At 40.7% G+C, this 20,152-nt stretch overlaps 1 protein-coding gene across 4 annotated transcripts in view; it reads left to right on the top strand.

The window, feature by feature from the left end:
- LOC149440792 (class I histocompatibility antigen, F10 alpha chain-like) overlaps window positions 1-20,152 on the top strand; it is an 81,430-nt gene that overhangs the window by 49,611 nt on the left and 11,667 nt on the right. For 3 of the 4 annotated variants that reach the window (XM_089658130.1, XM_089658129.1, XM_089658132.1), the window contains 3 exons: window positions 10,940-11,218; window positions 13,758-13,856; window positions 16,605-16,637. In XM_089658130.1, coding sequence (XP_089514256.1) covers window positions 10,940-11,218; window positions 13,758-13,856; window positions 16,605-16,637 — 411 coding nt within the window. Of the gene's footprint in view, window positions 1-10,939; window positions 11,227-13,757; window positions 13,857-16,604; window positions 16,638-20,152 lie in introns of those variants that run through there. The other variant, XM_089658131.1, reaches the window with a different exon arrangement.

The following is a 20,152-nucleotide window of genomic DNA, read 5'->3' as shown; positions in this document are numbered from 1 at the left end:
GTTTTTTTTACAAGTGTGTCTTTGATGCATTTTTTGATGCGGTTTGTGATTTTCAAATTTTTTGGGGGGCCAGCTTGTTGCTGGGCAGATTAAGAACGCAAAATGCATCAAAAACAAAACACGTGTGCATTTTTGATGCATTTTGTAATTTTTGAATTTTTTTTAACCAACTTGTTGCTGGGCAGATTAAAAAAGCAAAATGCATCAAAAAACGCAGCACATGTGTGTTTTTGATGTGTTTTCTGATACGGTTTGATTTTGAAAATTTTTTTGGGCCAAGTTGTTCCTGGGCAGATTAGAAACGCAAAACGCATCAAAAGTGCAACACTTGTGCATTTTTGGTGTATTTTCTGATGCGGTTTGCGATTTTGGAAAATTTTTTGGACCATTTTTTTGCTAGGCAGATTAAAAACGCACAATGCATCAAAAACACAACACGTGTGCATTTTTGATGCGGTTTGCAATTTTTTTTTAAACTTTTTTTGGCCAACTTGTTGCTGGGCAGATTAAAAACACAAAACGTATAAAAAACGCAGCACATGTGTTTGTAATTTATTAACATTTTTGGGGCCAACTTGTTGCTGGGCAGATTAGAAAAGCAATACTCATCAAAAGTGTAACACTTGTGCACTTGTGGTGTATTTTCTGATGCAGTTTGCCATTTTTGAAAATTTTTTGGGCCAACTTGTTGCTGGGCAGATTAAAAACGCATCAAAAACGCAACACGTGTGCGTTTTTGATGCGTTGTGTGAATGTTTTTTTTTTCTGGCCGTGTTGCTGAGTAGATTAAAAATGCAAAATGCATCGAAAACGCAACACGTGCGTATTTGATGTGTTTTCAATGCATTTCAAGCCTTTTATACACCAATGCAGTTTGCTGATGTCCGTTTTGCAGTGCGTTTTCTGCACGTGTGTTTTTGTCGTGTTGTTTGATGCTGTTTGCTTATTTTCTTTTTTTTTTTTTTTGCCCAACTTGTTGCTGGACAGATTAAAAACGCAACACGTATGCGTTTTCTAATGCAGTTTGTGATTTTTGAAAATGTTTTTGGCCAACTTGTCTCTGGGCAGATTAAAAATGTGCCTGTGCGTTTTTGTTGCTTTTTCAATACATTTCAGGCCTGTTTCACACCAATGCATTTTGTGCTTTGCCTATTTTGCAGTGTTTTTTGCGTTTTCTGATGCGGTTTGCGGTTTTTAAATTTTTTTTTTTGTCAACTTGATGAAAAACGCAACATGTGTGCATTTCTTATTGATCTTTTGATGCGGTTTGTGATTTTTTTTTTGATTTTTTTTACCAACTTGTTGCTGGGCAGATTAAAAACGCAATGCATTGGGAAAGCAAAACTCAACTCGTGCGTATTTGATGTGTTTTTGCTGCGTTTTCAATGCATTTCAGGCCTTTTATACACCAATGCAGTTTGCTTTTATCCGTTTTGCAGTGTGTTTTTGTCATGTTGTTTGATGCTGTTTGCTTATTTTAATTTTTTTTCCCAACTTGTTCCTGGGCAGATTAAAAATGCAAAACGCATCAAAAACTCAACATGTTGTAGTGCCTTTTGAAGAGATTTATCAAAAACATAACTTTATTTCAACAGCAGACCAGCCTAGCCGCCTGTTAAGAGTTAAATTTTCTTGGTTGAAATTCAAAGGACCCTCTAGTGAAGACATGCAGATAATGGGTGAAGGGAACTTTTTCCAGAGACAATAGACTGTTTGACTATCTACAGGTGGCCTAAGACTGACAATTCTGAGAAGTTTAAATTGGCGACTATGAGACTAACTAAAAGGTGCATATGTCAACAAATACTGTTTGTATATTGGGGTTGGGGAGAACGCATATACAAAAGTTAATTAGACAGTCAAATAAGACCTTGGACCTTCAAACATGAGTCACCACACAACAAGTGGACAATAGATGAGACATCTTTGCAAGTCTGAGAAGGTTAAACAAAGCCATTGAAGAGAGTGATGAGCCAACAGTCTTTTCAAATAGTCTTTTCAAACGACCAGGACAACTGTTTGTTTACCCTCTGATTTTTACAATGGACGTAAATAACAGTTTCCTGTGTCAGTCTTAAGACTAAAAATTAAAGCTTGGAACTTTTACCCACAAAGACATTAACAGAAAGATACATTATTCCCACTCTTTCTCAAACAAAAATATTCAGCAGAGTTGAGGATGGTATACCACTAAATTGAGTATGAAATGATGAAAAGAAAGATATATGGTGAATTGGTATCAGTTAGAGATTTATATCAGAAAACAAATGCTTGCACACACGTTTGTATTTCAGGGAAATGAATAACTGAATACACATATATCTCCTATGGTTCCTATTTAGAACATTATAGGTATAATCAAATATATATATCTGGATGAGACATATATTTAATACCTAAAATCACCTTGAATTCCACCCGAGGTGTGAGTCATCATCAATACTCAAATTGTTCTATGGTACATGACTGCCATCTGGCGGACAGGTGAGAGATAGCTTTGGTACATACACTTCTCGACCGGCCAATCAAAAGCCTGTTGGGAGGGTCTTTTAGAACAATAGTTTAGATGGTATAAAAAGCCACGCACCTCATTAAAAGAAAGACCCTCACTAAAAAACTCACTAATAAAAAACTCACTAAACCCTCACTAAGAAAAAACCTCACTGGAAAAAGAGAACCTGACTGAAAACTGACTGAAGGAGCTGAAGAGGCTGAAATCCATTCCTGCTGAATAACCACTATTTCACCCTTTCAAACTTTTAAAAACTTTTTACTAAACCTCTAATCTCTCTGAATCTATACCATTCTACATTTTCCAACCCTACCTATCTATCACTTGCCCTGTGGCCGTTATTCTGAAGGCGTTTCCATTGCCAGCTGAATCCACTGGGAAGGTGCCATAGTCCAAGTTCTGGGTGTGGTGAGACTGTCTATCTAATATTGTATTGCATATTTCCTCTGTTGTTTAGAGTAATAATCGTTACATTAGAGTGATAACAGCTGCATTGGGTGTTTAGATATATAGAGAGATCCTGTATTACTGCTAGATATTGTTTGGTGTCATATTGCAAATTTTTCATATTTCATAAATTATTAAATTTTAGTAGTTAGAGTATAATTTATCAGGGAATATCTTCTCCCATTCCTATGGCCACGTTATGAGAGAAAATAACCTCTGAGATACTCTAAATTATCAGTTATTACTAGATTTCATTTTTAATCATTATCATCTAGAAAAATTGTTATCTTGTTTTTCATTATTTAGAAATATTGTATCGTGTATGATATGGGTAAAGTATATCTTTGATCGTGTGTATCAATATTCATTCATCACCAGTCTTTTGCGTTTTGTGTTAATATATATATAATTTTTGTACATAAATAAATTTTTATATTTATCTATTATAAGGCAAATTTTGTGTGTATGGTACGAAATCATACTGGCTAAAAGGATTCAGGGTATAATAATAAGTGGTGATCAAATTATCAAGGTGTCCAAATTATTGGTTCACTAAATATTTGCCGTATTTGACGGCTGGAGGCACTGTAATATTTCATCTAAGGGAAAGGGACACCGCCCTTTATAAGTAGAATAAATCCTTACATAAACCACCACAATGTACACATTTTCAGATTTTTGTCTCTGGGTAGATTAAAAACGCAACACGTGTGCGTTTTTGTTGCATTTTAAAGGCAATTCAGGCCTGTTTCATACCAATGCAGTTTGTGCTTTGCCTATTTTGCAGTGTTCTTTGCGTTTTCTGATGCGGTTTGTTCTTTTTTAATTTTATTTTTTTGGCCAACTTGTTGCTGAGCAGATTAAAACTGCATCAAAAACGCAATATGTGTACGTTTTTGATGCTTTTCTGCTGCGGTTTGCGATTTTTAAAAGTTTTTTTGCCAAATTGTTGCTGGGCAGATTAAAAACGCATAAAAAACGCAGTGTGTGCTCATTTTTGATGCATTTTCAATACATTTCAGGCCTTTCTCACACCAATGCAGTTTGTGCTTTGCCTATTTTGCATTTTTTTTTTGCATTTTTGATGTGTTTTCTGATGCAGTTTATGATTTTTGAATTTTATTTTTCTGTCCAACTGGTTGTTGAGCAGATTAAAAACACATCAAGAATTCATTTTTGATGTGTTTTCTGATGCGTTTTGCGATTTTTGAATTTTAGTTCTTTTTTGATTAACTTGTTGCTGGGTAGATTAAAAAATGCAAACCGCATAAAAAACGCAACACTTGTGCATTTTTGATGCGGTTTGTGCTCCGTCCTGTCAGCAGGGATGTGCTGGATTTTGTGTCCCTGCAAAGCAAGAAATAAAATCCAGCACATCCCTCAGTATTGTACACATGAACACTGGTTAGTCATACATTGAACCCTTTGATTGCCTTAGATGTTTAACCCCTTCCCAGCCAGTGTCATTAGTACCGTGTCAGTGTATATTTTTAGCACTGATCACTGGTTCCCACAAAGTGTCAGTTAGTGTCAGATTGTCCGCCGCAATATCGCAGTCCCACTATAAGTCTCTGACGGCCTCCATTACTAGTATAGAAATAAATACAAATCCCAGTATATATCCCATAGTTTGTACACTAGAACACTAAACCAACCAATGTCAGCTTATTGGGATCTTTTACCAGAAATATGGAGCAGAATACATTTTGGCCTAAATTCATGAAGAAATTAGATTTTTACATTTTTTTATTGGTTATATTTTATTGCAGAAAGTAAAAAATATTGAATTGTTTGTTGTTTTTCTTTTTTTTGCAAAATTGTCAGTCTTATTTTGTTTATAGCACAAAAATAAAAACAAAGAGGTGATCAAATACCACCAAAAGAAAGCGCCATTTGTGGGAAAAGACATAAATTTCCTTTGGGCGCAGCGTTGCATGACCGCGCAATTGTCAGCTAAAGTAACGCAGCGCCATATATCAACAATGTCCTGGTCAGGAAGGGGGGAAATCTCCCGGAGGTGAAGTGGAGAATGAAAACGTAATCAGTGACTTACATGGTAGAACAGCGGGCCCCGCTCATTACAGCGGCTGCACAGGGGCCCCTCTCTGCACAGCACAACGTGCGCACACATGGAGGACGCCACACGTGTCTGTTAGTGGTGGACATTGTATACAGAGAGAGTCATCCATGTTATGTGTCCACCTACCAGTCTGAGAGCCGGAGGATAGAGGATCCCGCAGCCAATCAGAGAAGGATGTCACAGGTAGAAGTGTCACATCTGTATATTTGCAGGGTGAGAATGTTCTTCTCATCTGTCTGATAACCCGACTCTTGTATATTACTTTGTGGATTGTGGCTGAGAATTTCCTTTGTAATGTTAGTAAATACAATGAATCTTTCTTCATTCCCAGCGACATAAACACAATGCTGTATACAGAGGTGTCCCGGCTCTAGTTCTACAATCATCTGTACCCCGTATAATAGAGAGTTATGGGGCCGTTCAGACGGGCATGTGGAGCCGTTCTGTAGATCTGCATTTAGCAGCGGAAAGAGCAGAGATGCCTCTGTGGCCGTACAGTGTCTGTGCTGATACCGCGTGTACACATACTAATGATCTTCAACCCCTCGCCCTCCAGAGAATTCCCCCCCCCCCCCCCCCTCCTGACCAGGCCATTTTGTGCCATACGGCGCTGCATTACTTTAACTGACAATTGCGCGGTTGTGCACCGCTGCACCCAAATAAAATTTACATCCTTTTTTCCCCATGAACTGAGCTTTCTTTTGGTGTTATTTGATTGTCTGTGCGGTTTTTATTTTTTGCGCTATAAAAAGAAAAGTCCGACAATTTTGAGAAAAAAAACAAGATTTTTTACTTTTTTGCTATTAAACATGTCCAGTGATAAAAGTAAAAAAATCTAATTTTGTCATAAATTTAGGCTAAAATGTATTCTGCTCCATGTCTTTGCTAACAAAAACTCAGTATGTGTAAATTTATTGGTTTACATGAAAGTTATAGTGTTTACAAATGGCGGTATAGATACTGGAATTTTTAATTTTTACTAGTAATGGCGGCAATCAGCGACTTATAGTGGACTGCAGCAGGCATTCTGACACTGGGGGGGGGGGGGGGGGACACTGACTTGGTGTCACTGACATCACAAGTGACACCAATACAGTGGTAAGTGTTCATAGAAAATCCCTGACACTGTACTAATGGCACTGGACAGGAAGGGGTTAAAGGGGTTAACATGTGGGGCGATCAAAGGGTTAACTGTGTGCTGTTTTACTATACAGCCATGCAGAGCAGTGTGCAGGAACTGACAGGGAGGAGAAATGTTTTACAAACAGTTCTCCCTCTGTCCGAGATGCTTGGTAATCACTGGCCGGGACCCAGTGATTGACAGCCGCAAATGGTAGGTCGCTTGCGTGCCTCACGCGCTCCCCCTATCCAAAGATACAAAATCACACATGTATATTTATGTGGTTTTGCGCACCCGTGCCTCCCTGTAGCATTATTTCTGCTATAGGATGGACAGGAAGTGGTTAACACATATAAATGCGTGTACATGAGTGTATGTGCGCCTAAACGTGTTTAAACACAATGGACATACAGTTGCAAGAAAAAGTATGTGAACCCCTTGGGATTACGTGGAGTTTTGCATGAATTGGGCATAAAATGTGCTCTGAACGTCATCTAAGTCACAACAATAGAAGAACACAGTCTGCTGAACATAATACTACACAAACATTAGATGTTGCCATGGTTTAATTGCACATAACATGTAAATATTCACAGTGCAGGGAGGAAAAAGTATGTGAGGCCCTAGCTTAATGACTTCTCCCAGAGCTAATTGGAGCCAGGAGTGAGCCAACCTTGACTCCAATCAGTGTGATGATATTGGATGTGTTGCTCACAGCTGTCCTGCCCTTAAAAAACACACACCTGTTTTGGGTTTACTGGTTTCAAGAAGCACTGTCTGATGTGAACCATGCCTCGCAGAAAAGAGCTCTCAGAAGACCTACGATCAAGAATTGTTGACTTGCATGAAGCTGGAAAGGGTTACAAAAGTATCTCCAAAAGCCTTGATGTTCATGTGTCCACGGTAACACAGACTGTCTACAAATGGAGAAAGTTTAGCACTGTTGCTACTCTCCCCAGGCGTGGTCGTCCTGTAAAAATGACTGCAAGAGCACAGCGCACAATGCTGCATGAGGTAAAGAAGAATCCCAGAGTGTCAGCTAAAGACCTACAGAAATCTCTGGCACATGCTAACATTTTTGTTGATACATCTACAATAAGGAAAACATTAAACAAGAATGGAGTACATGGGAGGACACCACGGAGGAAGCCATTGCTGTCCAAAAAGAATATTGCAGCACGTTTGAAGTTTGCAAAAGAGCACCTGGATGTTCCACAGCACTACTGGCAAAATATACTGTGGACAGATGAAACCAAGATTGAGTTGTTTGGGAAGAACACACAACACTATGTGTGGAGAAAAAAAGGCACAGCACACCAACATCAAAACCTCATCCCCACTGTAAAACATGGCGGAGGGAGCATCATGGTTTGGAGCTGCTTTGCTGCCTCAGGGCCTGGACGGATTGTTGTCATTGATGGGAAAATTAATTCCAGAATTTATCAAGACATTTTGCAGGAAAACGTACGACCATCTGTCCGCCAACTGAAGCTCCGCAGAGGATGGGTGATGCAACAGGACAATGACCCAAAGCATACAAGTAATTCAACAAAACAATGGCTGCAACAGCACAGAATACGCCTTCTGGAGTGGCCCAGTCAGAGTCCTGACCTCAACCCGATTGAAATGCTGTGGCATGACGTTAAGAGAGCGATTCACACCAGGCATCCCAAGAATATTGCTACACTGAAACAGTTTTGTGAAGAGGAGTGGTCCAAAATTACTCCAGATCATTGTGCAGGTCTGATCTGCAACTACAGGAAACGTTTGGTTGAGGTTATTGCTGCCAAAGGAGGGTCAACCAGTTATTAAGTCCAAAGGTTTACATACTTTTTCCTCCCTGCACTGTGAATGTTTACATGTTATGTGCAATTAAACCATGGCAACATCTAATGTTTGTGTAGTATTATGTTCAGCAGACTGTGTTCTTCTATTGTTGTGACTTAGATGACGTTCAGAGCACATTTTATGTCCAATTCATGCAAAACTCCACGTAATCCCAAGGGGTTCACATACTTTTTCTTGCAACTGTAAATGGGTTCCATGCGATGGATAAATACATTTAAACTGATGTATTTCTGATGTAAGATTCTGCCAGCAGGAACCTGCGGGCCGTTTTGAAAAATGCACATCTGTGTGAATGAGGCCTAAATACCCAATCATGTGCCAACAAAAATCATGCCTTCTGTAATTTTTCCGGCACATTGTTGGGAATTAAAAGTGAACACAATGTCATCTTATTTACTAGCATTAAATTATAACTAAAGGCAACATTTAGATTTTATTTTGGATAAAGTGGAGATAAATTAGAACCCGTCAGGTTTTTATTGTTGTCTTTGTCCCCATTAGGGAGATTCACCCTCTCTAGTATTCCTGGTGACCATTATCACTGAAAGTGAAAGAAAATCCCCAAATTTTGGGTTGTCACCAGAACAGGAAAAGAGGGGACATCTTCCAGTGGGGACAGCAGCTTTGGTGACAACCAGGAATTCCATCATTATGGGGAGATTTTCTCTGACTTCCTGTATTGGCTATGGGACAGGAAGTAAAGGGAAGTCTCCACAATGGGACACACACATTGCCGGGATAATAACGCTCCTTTACTCTATCCAAATGAAAAATAGTTTTGCCGTTAGTTTTTCTTTACCTTTGATAAAGAACCTTTCACTTTCCTGGGTGAACAGCCTGTATACCTTTAATAAATGGATCCCACTAAACTCCACACATTGCTGTGTATACATCCACCATTATAGGGACATCACCATAGTGGGGGGGTAGGTCAGCCTTGGTCTGGGTGTCTGATGTTCTTTCATTTGAATGTAGAAAACATATCAGACGCCATGAAGTATTTTATATTGTTATTTTCTCACCAAGTCCCACATGACAGGACTTTCCTAATCTTTATCCAACTGTCTTGTATTCATTCTGGAATTTCTTCTTCTGGGAGGTTTGTTCATCTCATCCATTATGTCACATTTGGGTGTTTGTGGGAAAAGTCTTCCTGGACTTTTTTTGCAAAGAGTTTATCCAAGGGGTGAAATATTTGTTTTTGGATTAAAGCGATATTAAAGGCAATTTTTTTTTAAACAAACATGTTATTCCTACCTGCTCTGTGTAATGGTTTAGCACAGAGCAGCCCTGATCCTCCTCTTCTCAGGTCCCCTGCTAGTGCTCCTGGCCCCTCCCTCCTGGCTAGTGCTCCCAGAGCAAGCAGCTTGCTATGGAGGCACCCAAGCAGGCTCGCCCCCCAGCTTCTGCTCTGCGTGTCCCTTCACATACACAGCCACAGCTCAGCCCCGCCCCACTTCTCTTCTCATTGGCTCAATAGCTCCCGCTGTTGTCTCAGCCAATAAGGAGGGAGAGTCTCCGGACAGCTGAGGCTCCCGCGCACATCGCTGGATGGAGATGGGGCTCAGGTAAGTATTGGGGAGGATGCTGCACACAGAAGGTTTTTTACATTCGTGCACAAAATGCATGTAGGTAAAACCTTGAGCCTTTACAGGCAGATGAGTCTGTATCACACCTCCCAACTTTTCCAGATGGGGGCGAGGGACACCTATTAGCAAATGTATGGAGCCACCGGAAACACCCCTTGCCACGCCCCTTAAAGGAGAATTATATAAAAAATGATTAGTTAAACCAATAAATGCTTCTTTTTATCACTACTTTTACTTTATACTAGCTTTTGAAATTTACAGAAGCAGCAATTTAGAATTTAGATGAAAGGTTTACGACTGTGAAACACTTTTTGAAAGATAAAAATGCGTTTTTATATACAACTATATAGATGAGACCAAAATGAGGGACAAATGAGGAGGAAAGAGGAACTTTGGTCCACATCAGGGACAGTCCCTTGAAATCAGGGACAGTAGAGCCATGGTCTGTATTCCAGGTTTTGGGCCTCGAGTCTTCCAAATACTTGTATGTGGTTGGAGAAGTGAGATTTCGGTGCGGTGTCTTGTACCAGGTAGAATGACACAATATTCCCATTAGGGTGAAGGATATCAGATAAAAGTCGGATACCTCTGGATTCCCAGACGATGATTCCCTGGTTGTGAGAACACTGGGGTCGGCCATAAGCTGCATACACATCTACGTGTTTATAGCCGATTCCTAAGAAACCAGACAACATTTTCTGCATGGTTGACTCGGTCGCTGTCTCCCTCCTGACACTTCATTTGGAAAATCGAAAGAAGACCAGCAGAAAACCTGGCCATACAGCAGCTGCATTCAGTTATATGCAGCCACTGTTCTGATATTCTGACAGGCTGAGGCTGTGAAAATACAATAACCGCAGAGGGAGATTCCTCCATACATTCTGTATAAAGCACAATTGTGCGGCAATGCTAAGCAGGAAGCACAGCTGTCACATGTAATGGACAAATAGGTTTGATGTATATAAACAATTGTGACTACAAGTACCAGTTAGATTACTTCCTTGTAAATAATAATTCCAGTAGATGATGTCACATGCTGCTTCCTATACCATTCAGTCTCCTTTATCCATTACATACATTCACTTGTCACACCTTCACACTGATGACTCTATGAGGAAAAGGAATCGGTTGTAGAGGCTTTTAAACAATTTATATAGAAATTTATTGCACAGGTATGTCTGTTGTCTTATCCTTTTCACTGTACGGTTGGCTACTATCATCCATATTTACACGGATCTATCCCAGGGAAGTTTCACATTTTATATAATTTTCATTTGAAACTCATCAGAACATGACCTCCTGTACAACCAGCAGAATTATATTTTTCTCTTTCTCTCTCTCAGTGCGTCCAGAGGTGAAGGTGTGGGGCCGCCGTCAGTCGGATGATGTGACCAGACTTCATTGCCTGGTGTACGGATTTCACCCCCGACCTGTGGATGTGAAGTGGATGAGGAATGGGGAGGACCATGTTCCTTCAGATGAAATGACTCCAATTCTCCCCCATCCTGATGGCACCTATCAGATCAGAGTCAGTGTGGAAGTGCCAACAAAGGAGGGAGACACTTACTTCTGTCATGTGGACCACAGCAGTCTGGGGGATGAGACTCTCAGTGTGATATGGGGTGAGTGATATCTACAGAGAATACATGACACCTGGAAGAGTGGAGGAAGAGTGCAACTGAAAGTGTTTTTCTTATTCCATGTGACATCAATTTTCTATGAAATTCTAATATTTAAATATTGAGGACATTTCATCTCCACACAGAGCCGTCCCACTCCCTTCCCAGTAATACTTGCAGATATAGACATTTTGTATCCTTAGGTGCACTAACTCATAGCAAGCAATCAGAATCTATCCTATAATAGTCTGACTTTAGCAGAGTATATTTTGATTGGTTGCTATGAATTACTGCACTTGAAAACAAAAGTGAAAAGTGTACCCAAAAAGTGGAAAGTGGAAGGCTTTATATTGCAGATGGGACCTGTGTCTGTATACAAAGTATTGTGTGTTACATAATTATCTTCTATGATCATATACTCCATCTAGAGGCCATAATGTGGTATTTATCAGAAATGGCTCAATAACAAAAAAATATTCATTATGGCCACTAGATGGAGCTGATGATCATAGGAGATGATTTTTATCACACACAATACTGCAATCATTCCTTGTACCCATGTGAATGCATAAGGCTCCATGTACACTGCAGCTGATAAACTGACATTCAGGAGCTTTTCTGCATTTTTTTTCAGCAGCCCCTGAACTTTCCCTAATATTTTCCTATGTGTCCATGTACGCTATGTCGTTTACAGTCATTTACAGGCAGTTACGTTTACAGTAATTTTTTTGAACACACCAAACTTGCGTTAAGGAGTAGATTTTATCAGCATTTCAAATGCCAAACGCTTGTAAACGTGGCTAACCGCATTTATAAGAGTTTGCGTTTATAAGCGTTTTTTGACTGGTCCATATCCAGGGCACAATTCACTAAGCGGTGTCCTACCGCATCTGAGTATGGGGTAGGATACCGCATAGCATTTTTTTAAAAAACCCCATTTGAATCCACTAAAAGGCTACTAAAATACTGCATGATTTTATCAAGTCATGCAGAATTTTAGTAGTGAAATGCATGCATCATGTTTCAGCTGTCAGCGGGGTTCCCACTGACAGCTGAATGTAAAGGAAAGAATTGCCGGCAATTAAAAAATAATTTTAAAAAAACGGCGTGGGGTCCCCCCCCTCCCATCCATTCCTGATACGGGTCTGGTATGGATTTTGAGGAGAAGCCCCATGCCAAAAAAAAATAGCACGGGGTTCCCCCCCAAAATCCATACCAGACCCTTATCCGAGCATGCAGCCCGACAGGTCAGGAAAGGGGGGGGGCAGCACAAGCAGGACTCCTGTCTTTTTTCCACACTACAGGTTTTTTTTCTTGTGAATGGGTAGCGGTACCATGTACACCATACTTATTCACGTGGGGGGGGGGGGATCTGGGGGCCAGATGCCGATAAGCCCCCCGCCTGCAGACCCCCACAACCACAGCCCAGGGTTGTAGGGAAGAGGCCCTTGTCCTTGTCTCAGATAAGGTGCTTCGGGGGGGGGAGCTCCCCCCCCCCCATGTTGAGGGCATGTGGCCTGGTATGGTTCAGGATGGGTGGGTGCTCGCTCACCCCCCCCCCCCCCTTTCCTGACCTGCCGGGCTTCATGCTCAGGGTCTGGTATGGATTTTGGGTGGGAACCCCATGCCATTTTTTTTTCACATTTTGGCGTGGGGCTTCCCCTCAAGATCCATACCAGACCCGAAGGACTTGGTATGGATGGGAGGGGGGATAGTAAGCTGTTTTTTTATTATTTTTTAATTGCCGGCAATTCTTTCTTTTACATTCAGCTGTCAGTGGGAACCCCGCTGACAGCTGAAATATGATGCATGCTTTTCACTACTAAAATTCCGAATGACTTGATAAAATAACTCCTGTGGTATTTTAGTAGCCTTTTTTAGTGAATTTACTATTTGTCAGTGCATTCTGGGCATTTGGGAATGCCTCCTGAGGTTATCTTTTAAAAAGGCTTCTAAACGCAAACGTGCATAAATGCGTTATGCAAACGCGGCTAAACTGACGTTTTTTTAACCTATGTTTTCCAGCAGTCAGTTTCCATCATTCAGAAAAGTGTTACAAACGCCCCGTGTACATGAGCCCTAAGACATCCAAAGAACATTTTTTTAGACATTAGACTACATTGTGTGTTTCTTCTGCATAAAAGTTTCTTACCTTCCTGTTTTTTTTTCTTTTGTGTGTACACTCTGTCTCTATCTATACACATCACACAGCTCTGTGTAGGAGGTTATCAGGAAATTTCTGTCTTCTCTTCTTCACTCATTTCATGGCAGCTTAAGTTTCCTATATTTGCAATGAACATGAATCGAAACCCCTCTAATAATTCAGCTTGTAATTTGTATTTACTACAAAATTCATTTAAAGTACTTTTAAACAAATTTTACATTTTAAAAAAATGGCATTTACACATTCTTCTATACATAGTGCAGGAATAATGCATTTAAAGGTGGCCAATACTTTTCATATTTTTGTAAACTCAATAATTTGTATACCAGTATCCTAAAGTCTCTAATATCTCACATTCTCTTTGTTTATCTCTGTCAGATCCACCAAGCAATGGCCTCTCAGTCGGAGTGATCATTGGTGCTGTTATTGGAGTCCTTGCTGTTCTTGCTGCTATTATTGCAGTTGTTGTTTTGATGAGTAAGTATATTCTATCCTGAAATGTTCCTATTAAATCCAGGAACTAGTAACTATTTTTTAAGTAAACCTCATTAAATTGGTCCCCAGTTTGCAGTACAGAATCCTCTAGGTACCTGCACCATTTGAATGTCATTAGAGCTCTTTAGTATCCTAAGATTTGTAGCACTCTGCCTTCCCATCCCATGTCTTCTTATTGGTCAGTGAGGCAGCTAATAAAACTGGTGACCAACACAAAGGCATGAGAAATAGAAAAGAGAAAGCCAAAATGCGATTATGAAAGCTCTATTTACTTTTTACATAAGGCCTCTTTTACACTTGAGGCCAGGGGGCAGTAATACTAGGCTGTTGAGCAGTGGTTTTACCCCTCCCTTACCACCCCCATAATCTAACACAATGGCTAGAGGGGGTTGTACACATGCCACAGCCAGAGTTCTTTCTGTCATGGGCATTGCAAAACAATTATACCTCCTCACAACAAATTCAAGGTAATGGCACAGCCAAGTGGCTGCATACATTGCATACAGGTTTGGTGCAGGCTCTATAGAGTTAAAGTGTTACTAAACCCAAAACCCTGCATTCACTTTATCTGGTCTCCCCAGACCCTGCATTCACTATATCCGGTCTCCCCGGACCCTGCATACACTTTATCTGGTCTCCCCGGACCCTGCATTCACTATATCTGCTCTCCCCGGACCCTGCATTCACTATATCCACTCTCCCCGGACCCTGCATTCACTATATCCACTCTCCCTGGACCCTGCATTCACTATATCCGGTCTCCCCGGACCCTGCATTCACTATATCCGGTCTCCCCGGACCCTGCATTCACTATATCTGGTCTCCCCAGCCTCTGCATTCACTGTATCTGGTCTCCCCGGACCCTGAATTCACTGTATCTGGTCTCCCCGGACCCTGCATTCACTATATCTGCTCTCCCCGGACCCTGCATTCACTATATCTGGTCTCCCCAGCCCCTGCATTCACTATATCTGGTCTCCCCAGCCTCTGCATTCACTGTATCTGGTCTCCCTGGACCCTGAATTCACTATATCCGGTCTCCCCAGACCCTGCATTCACTATATCTGGTCTCCCCAGCCCCTGCATTCACTATATCTGGTCTCCCCAGCCCCTGCATTCACTATATCTGATCTCCCCGGACCCTGAATTCACTGTATCTGGTCTCCCACAGTACACACAACACGGAAGTGCAATTGTTTTAGTAATATAACCTGCTAAATACCATCAACAGTTAGAGTAGTCTTTTGTCTTCTATCAGTGTCCAGCAGAGCACTGGTTAAAGCTTGTCGGAGGAGTTTTCTTTCTGCTTTGGGAGGATGCAAAGCCCCTGACCTCTGTCTGGACATTGCTGATTGGTCCTGTGCTGATCACATGCACTCTCCCAAGAAAAAAAAAAACCTCTAGCAATACACACTAAACTGAGCATGTGCATGTGACTATGGGTTCAGTCTGTCTTAGCAGGTGGACATTTGAACAAGAGGAGGGGCGGAGAAAGCAGGATCAAACAGCCTTTTTACACACTTCAGCGGATTAACCCCTTAGGTTCCACAGTGAGTATAACAAGCATGCTTATCTGCATCTACAGACTGATTTTACTGTTGTGGGTTTAGTAACACTTAAAAACATAACACCTCATATCCACCTGTCAAAAGCCCTCTGAAAAGTGTTCCACCATGGATCGCTCTTCTGAGGATGACACAAGTGTTTATGAGCCCTAGCAGTTCAGTCAGGGTTTGGGAATCTCTGAATATAAGGGGGTTACCCAAGGCTTAGAACGGGCGCCTGCTGTATGGACTGGGGACCAGATTGACAAAGAACAGCCTTCATGTGTACATAAAGAAAAGTCCAGAAATCAAAGAAACTTTACTAATCTGCCGGTTTAGGAGTAAGTCCAACAGGTTTAATGCCACCTTGTGGATTAATCTCTTTTATTTAGTATTTGCAGATGTATTGAGTGCTGAGGGTACAGCTATCACTAAACTAGAAGTGCTCTGGAAGGCGAGATGCAGCTGCTGTGTGCCCACCCCCTCCCCCCACCATCCATTCACAGAATACTTTGTAGTTTGTGAATGGGATTGTATTTTACAATGTCTTCCATGACTGAACAAAAGGAGAGGAGAGACAGGAAGAATGTCTGCATGCAGCTCTGTAGATTCCATATCTGAGATCTGAAGATCCAGCATCTGAGTGTCAATAGTATACCGACATCTGTACTTCCGGTGCTCAGTAAAAAATGTAAATAGTAAATAAAAGAGACAAGTCCATGGGGTGGCATTCACCTTGTTGGACTTAACCCCCTATAAACCAGCAGACTTTTAAAACTGCTACAGTTCCTGGAGTTCTTCATGAAACAAACCTGAGGATGTGTCTCCTTCGGCAGCAAAAGAAAACAGCCAGAAAATGAGGCCCCTTTTGGAGGATTTCTTAATCCACTCCTGAGATTTCTGTGTCCGAAAAACAAATTCTGTTCCCAAATGAATTTAGTAAAGTGAAAACCATCATGTAGCAGAGCAAAGCAGAACGCACAGCCTGCATATCTAAGGGACAAATATGGCTGCCCTCATGTACAACATTAACAAAACAAAGATAATTGTATTTACATCAAACTGTGCATTCTATCTAACAATCTTATTTTTCAGCTGTGATATTGTTGGCTTGAAAATATTTTAAATACATTTTATGGATTGAAGTTCTATTTCTGGTGTCTAACTCCATGTCTTCATATTTCAGAGAAGAAGAAGATTGGCTACAGCAGCACCAACAGTGAGTACTGTTGCTGTGTTCCTCCATGTAGCATTTTATCTGATTAGGATTTGTAGACTGTAATCCTTATGCAGAATCCTATAGGGATCCTCTAAGACTAATGAACAATGTAATCCAGACTTTCATGACAACCTCCTACTTATTATTAACAGTGCTTTCCATAGGGACTAATTCCTCATATAAAGTACAAAAAGAAGGCAAAGTGGTCCTGGGCCATTTTGTTTAGGGATGAGGTTTTCCCATCTGGACTGATTGTTACTTGGAGCTGTGTGTGTTTTATGCTCACCACTCGGTTGGACTGCTTTTGGACATCCCATGACAAAGACAAGAGATCCTGTGTGCCGTACTGTATGACTAATAAAATGGGAAATTGTACCTGTACAATCTATTTCTTGGAGTACAGTACAGGTCACAGGTCCCTCCCCCTGTTTTTTTGATCTCCCCATTGCTTGCTACAAAATTGAGGCTATCTGGCAGTGGGAGGGGTTATAAAGGGGATGTCGCGGAAGCTTTTTTTCCAGTGACCAATCACCTGAAGATGACTGCATACAGTGGGAAAAATATTTACTTGATCCCCTGCAGATTTTGTAAGTGTGCCCTTTTCAAAGAAATGAAGGGTCTATAATTTTTATCATAGGTGTATTTTATATTCAAATGGTTTTTATTGAAGAAATTTTCAACAATTTATCACAACATGTGACACAAATATAGAACGAGAAATGTTCACAATAAATTGTATAATCAAGAAAACAAACATACATTAGAGAAAACGAGTTCCCACTGTTTAGCTGGGAACGATGTAGCAGGGCCTCGGATACTTGAGAGGTATGCTCAGAGGATTGTGAACTTAGTATGGTTGGATATGTGATAAACCGTAGAGGGGAGAAGGGCTAGAAGGGAGGGAGAGGAGGGGGGAGGGGGGGCACCAGTCAAATGTGTTGAGAGTAGTATGGTGGTATATTATTATAGATGTCAATTAACAGAGCAATTAGGGTCTTGAAGCCACCGAGACCATTGAAAGTAGAATTTGTGATATGAAAAATTTTGGATTGCTGTTCTCTTTTCCATCTCACAATGGAGATTAAGCTCAATAATGAGGGTTGAGAGCGAGGGGGATGAGATGGATTTCCATAATTTAGTGATAATGTTTTTTGCTACTGCTAGTACGTGAATTATGATAGTACGAGAGTCCACGGGAAAATTTTCTATTCCTATATGAAGGAGAGCTATTGCTGGGTTTGGAGTCGTTGGAACTTTAGATATGGTGGAGATCAATTGGAATACTCTGTTCCAATACGATGTGAGAGATTTACATGACCAAAGTATATGGAGGATCGTTCCTATTTCTCCGCATTGTCTCCAGCACTTGGGTGAGTGTTGTGTGTAGTAGAGGTTGAGTTTAACAGGTGTTAGGTACCACTGATGTAGGATTTTCATGTATGCTTCCCAGTGGGAGTTACATTTGGATGCTTTGTATGTGATATTGAAGGTTTTCGACCAAGTGTAAGGAGAGAACGGTTGGTGGAATATTTTTTCCCAGTTAGTCAGGGAAGTGGTATGTATATTAAACTGAGTGTTATTTATAATCGAATAGAAGGTTGAGATTCCCTTCTTGGGGTAATGTGTTCTCTGAAAGAAGAGGTATGCCGTGGAGGGAATTGTTAGTTCTAGAGATATATCTATTGTATGTAAGGAGTGAGCAATTCTCATGTATGTGAATTTTTCATTGTCAGGGAGGTTAAACTTTTCTTGGATTTTAGCAAAGGGTTTTAGCTTATGATCTGTATATAAGTCTCGAATACGGGTTATACCTTGATTTTCCCATTGTGTCAGGTTTAATGAGGGAATGATGAGGTGCAGTGTAGAAATTGGAGTAGGAATTTTTGTTGTTTCATTGTCTGGGTAATTAAAGGATAAGAGGTCAGACGAGGCCTGTAAGGAGGCTTTTATACATGGATGTTTAGATAATGGAAGAATGTGGCTATTTAGAGGAAGGAATAATAGATTGTCAGGAGTATGTGGGAGATGTGACGGAATTTCTAAGTGGGTCCATAATTTATCTCTGGTAGGATGCCACCAGAAGAAGAGCTGGTCTAGGAGCGCAGCGTTGTAGTAAGATTTTAAGTGAGGAAGACCTGCTCCTCCTCTGGAGGAAGGTCTTATTAGTAGATTTGTCGTGCATCTAGGCTTTTTTTTGTTCCACATAAATTTATTTAGTATCGCTTGGAGTTTGGAAAAAAAGGTATTAGGAACTGGAATAGGAAGAGTACGGAAAATGTAAAGTATTTTAGGTAATATGCACATTTTTAAAGTTGCTATTCTACCCATTGTCGATAATGTGGGTGTGTGCAGTTGTTTAAGCTCCCGTGGAATGGAGTCAAGTAGAAGTTTGTAGTTAGCTTCATATAACTGGTTAGTTGAGGGTGTGATCTTTATTCCCAGGTATGGAATGCTGTGTAGTTCCCAAGTGAAGGAAAAATGCTTGCTCAGCAAAGTTTGGGTCTTAGGAGGAGTGTATAGGCTTAAGATGGAGGATTTTGGTTCATTGAGCTTGTAGTAGGAGACTTCTGAGTAGTTGTGGAGGTGCCTGCGTATCGATTGAAGTGATTTGTAGGGATTAGTAACCATTAGGATGATATCATCTGCAAAAAGGCTAATTTTATGATCCATTTTGGAATGTGTAATACCTGTGAATGTTGGGTCATCCCTGAGTTTAGAGGCCAAGAGTTCAATTAATAAAGTGAAAATTATGGGAGAGAGGGGGCAGCCTTGTCTGGTGCCATTAGAAATTTGGAAGGGTTTTCAGAGTGTACCATTAGTTAGAACTGTAGCAGATGGTTTGGAATAGAGGGCGAGTATTGCCGATAACATCCAATCTGTAAGACCAAATTTTTGGAGTGTGAGTTTCATAAAAAGCCAATGGATTCGATCAAATGCTTTTTCAGCGTCTAAAGATAAGAGTAATGAGGGTTGTTTGGTGGTTTCAAGCTTGTGGAGGAGGGATATTATTCTTCTAGTAGCGTCTGGTGCTTGTCTACCGGGGATAAATCCTACCTGGTCAGGGTGGATTAGTGTGGGGAGGTAAGGAAGTAATCTTTGGGCAATTATTTTGGCATATAACTTTATGTCCGTGTTTAATAGAGAGATCGGTCTATAGTTTTGTACCAGTTGGGGATCTTTGTTTGGTTTGGGAATGGTTGTAATTACTGACTGTAGCATTTCAGAGGGGAATATTCCCGTAGAGGCAACATGGTTAAATATTTCAGATAAATGCGTTGTGAGGTTGGATGCCATTATTTTAAAGTATTCGTTGGTAAAACCGTCATTTCCTGGGGATTTGTTTAGGGGTAGTGTTTTTATGCTACGGTCAATTTCTGCAGGGCAGATTGGTATCGATAGCGAAGTAAGTTGGGATGCTGAGAGACGTGGTAAGTTGGTATTGTCTAGGAATTTTTGTGGTGGCGACCTTGAGGGTCAATGGTTTCTGATATGTGTCGGAACTGGATAGAGTCTTT

The sequence above is a fragment of the Staurois parvus genome, unplaced genomic scaffold, assembly GCF_062004578.1.
Source record: "Staurois parvus isolate SC_StPar_1 unplaced genomic scaffold, SC_StPar_1.0 ptg001052l, whole genome shotgun sequence".
Taxonomy (NCBI): Eukaryota; Metazoa; Chordata; class Amphibia; order Anura; family Ranidae; genus Staurois; species Staurois parvus.
The sequence above is the reverse complement of the archived record's forward strand: the minus strand, read 5'-3'. Positions and strand labels throughout refer to the sequence as shown.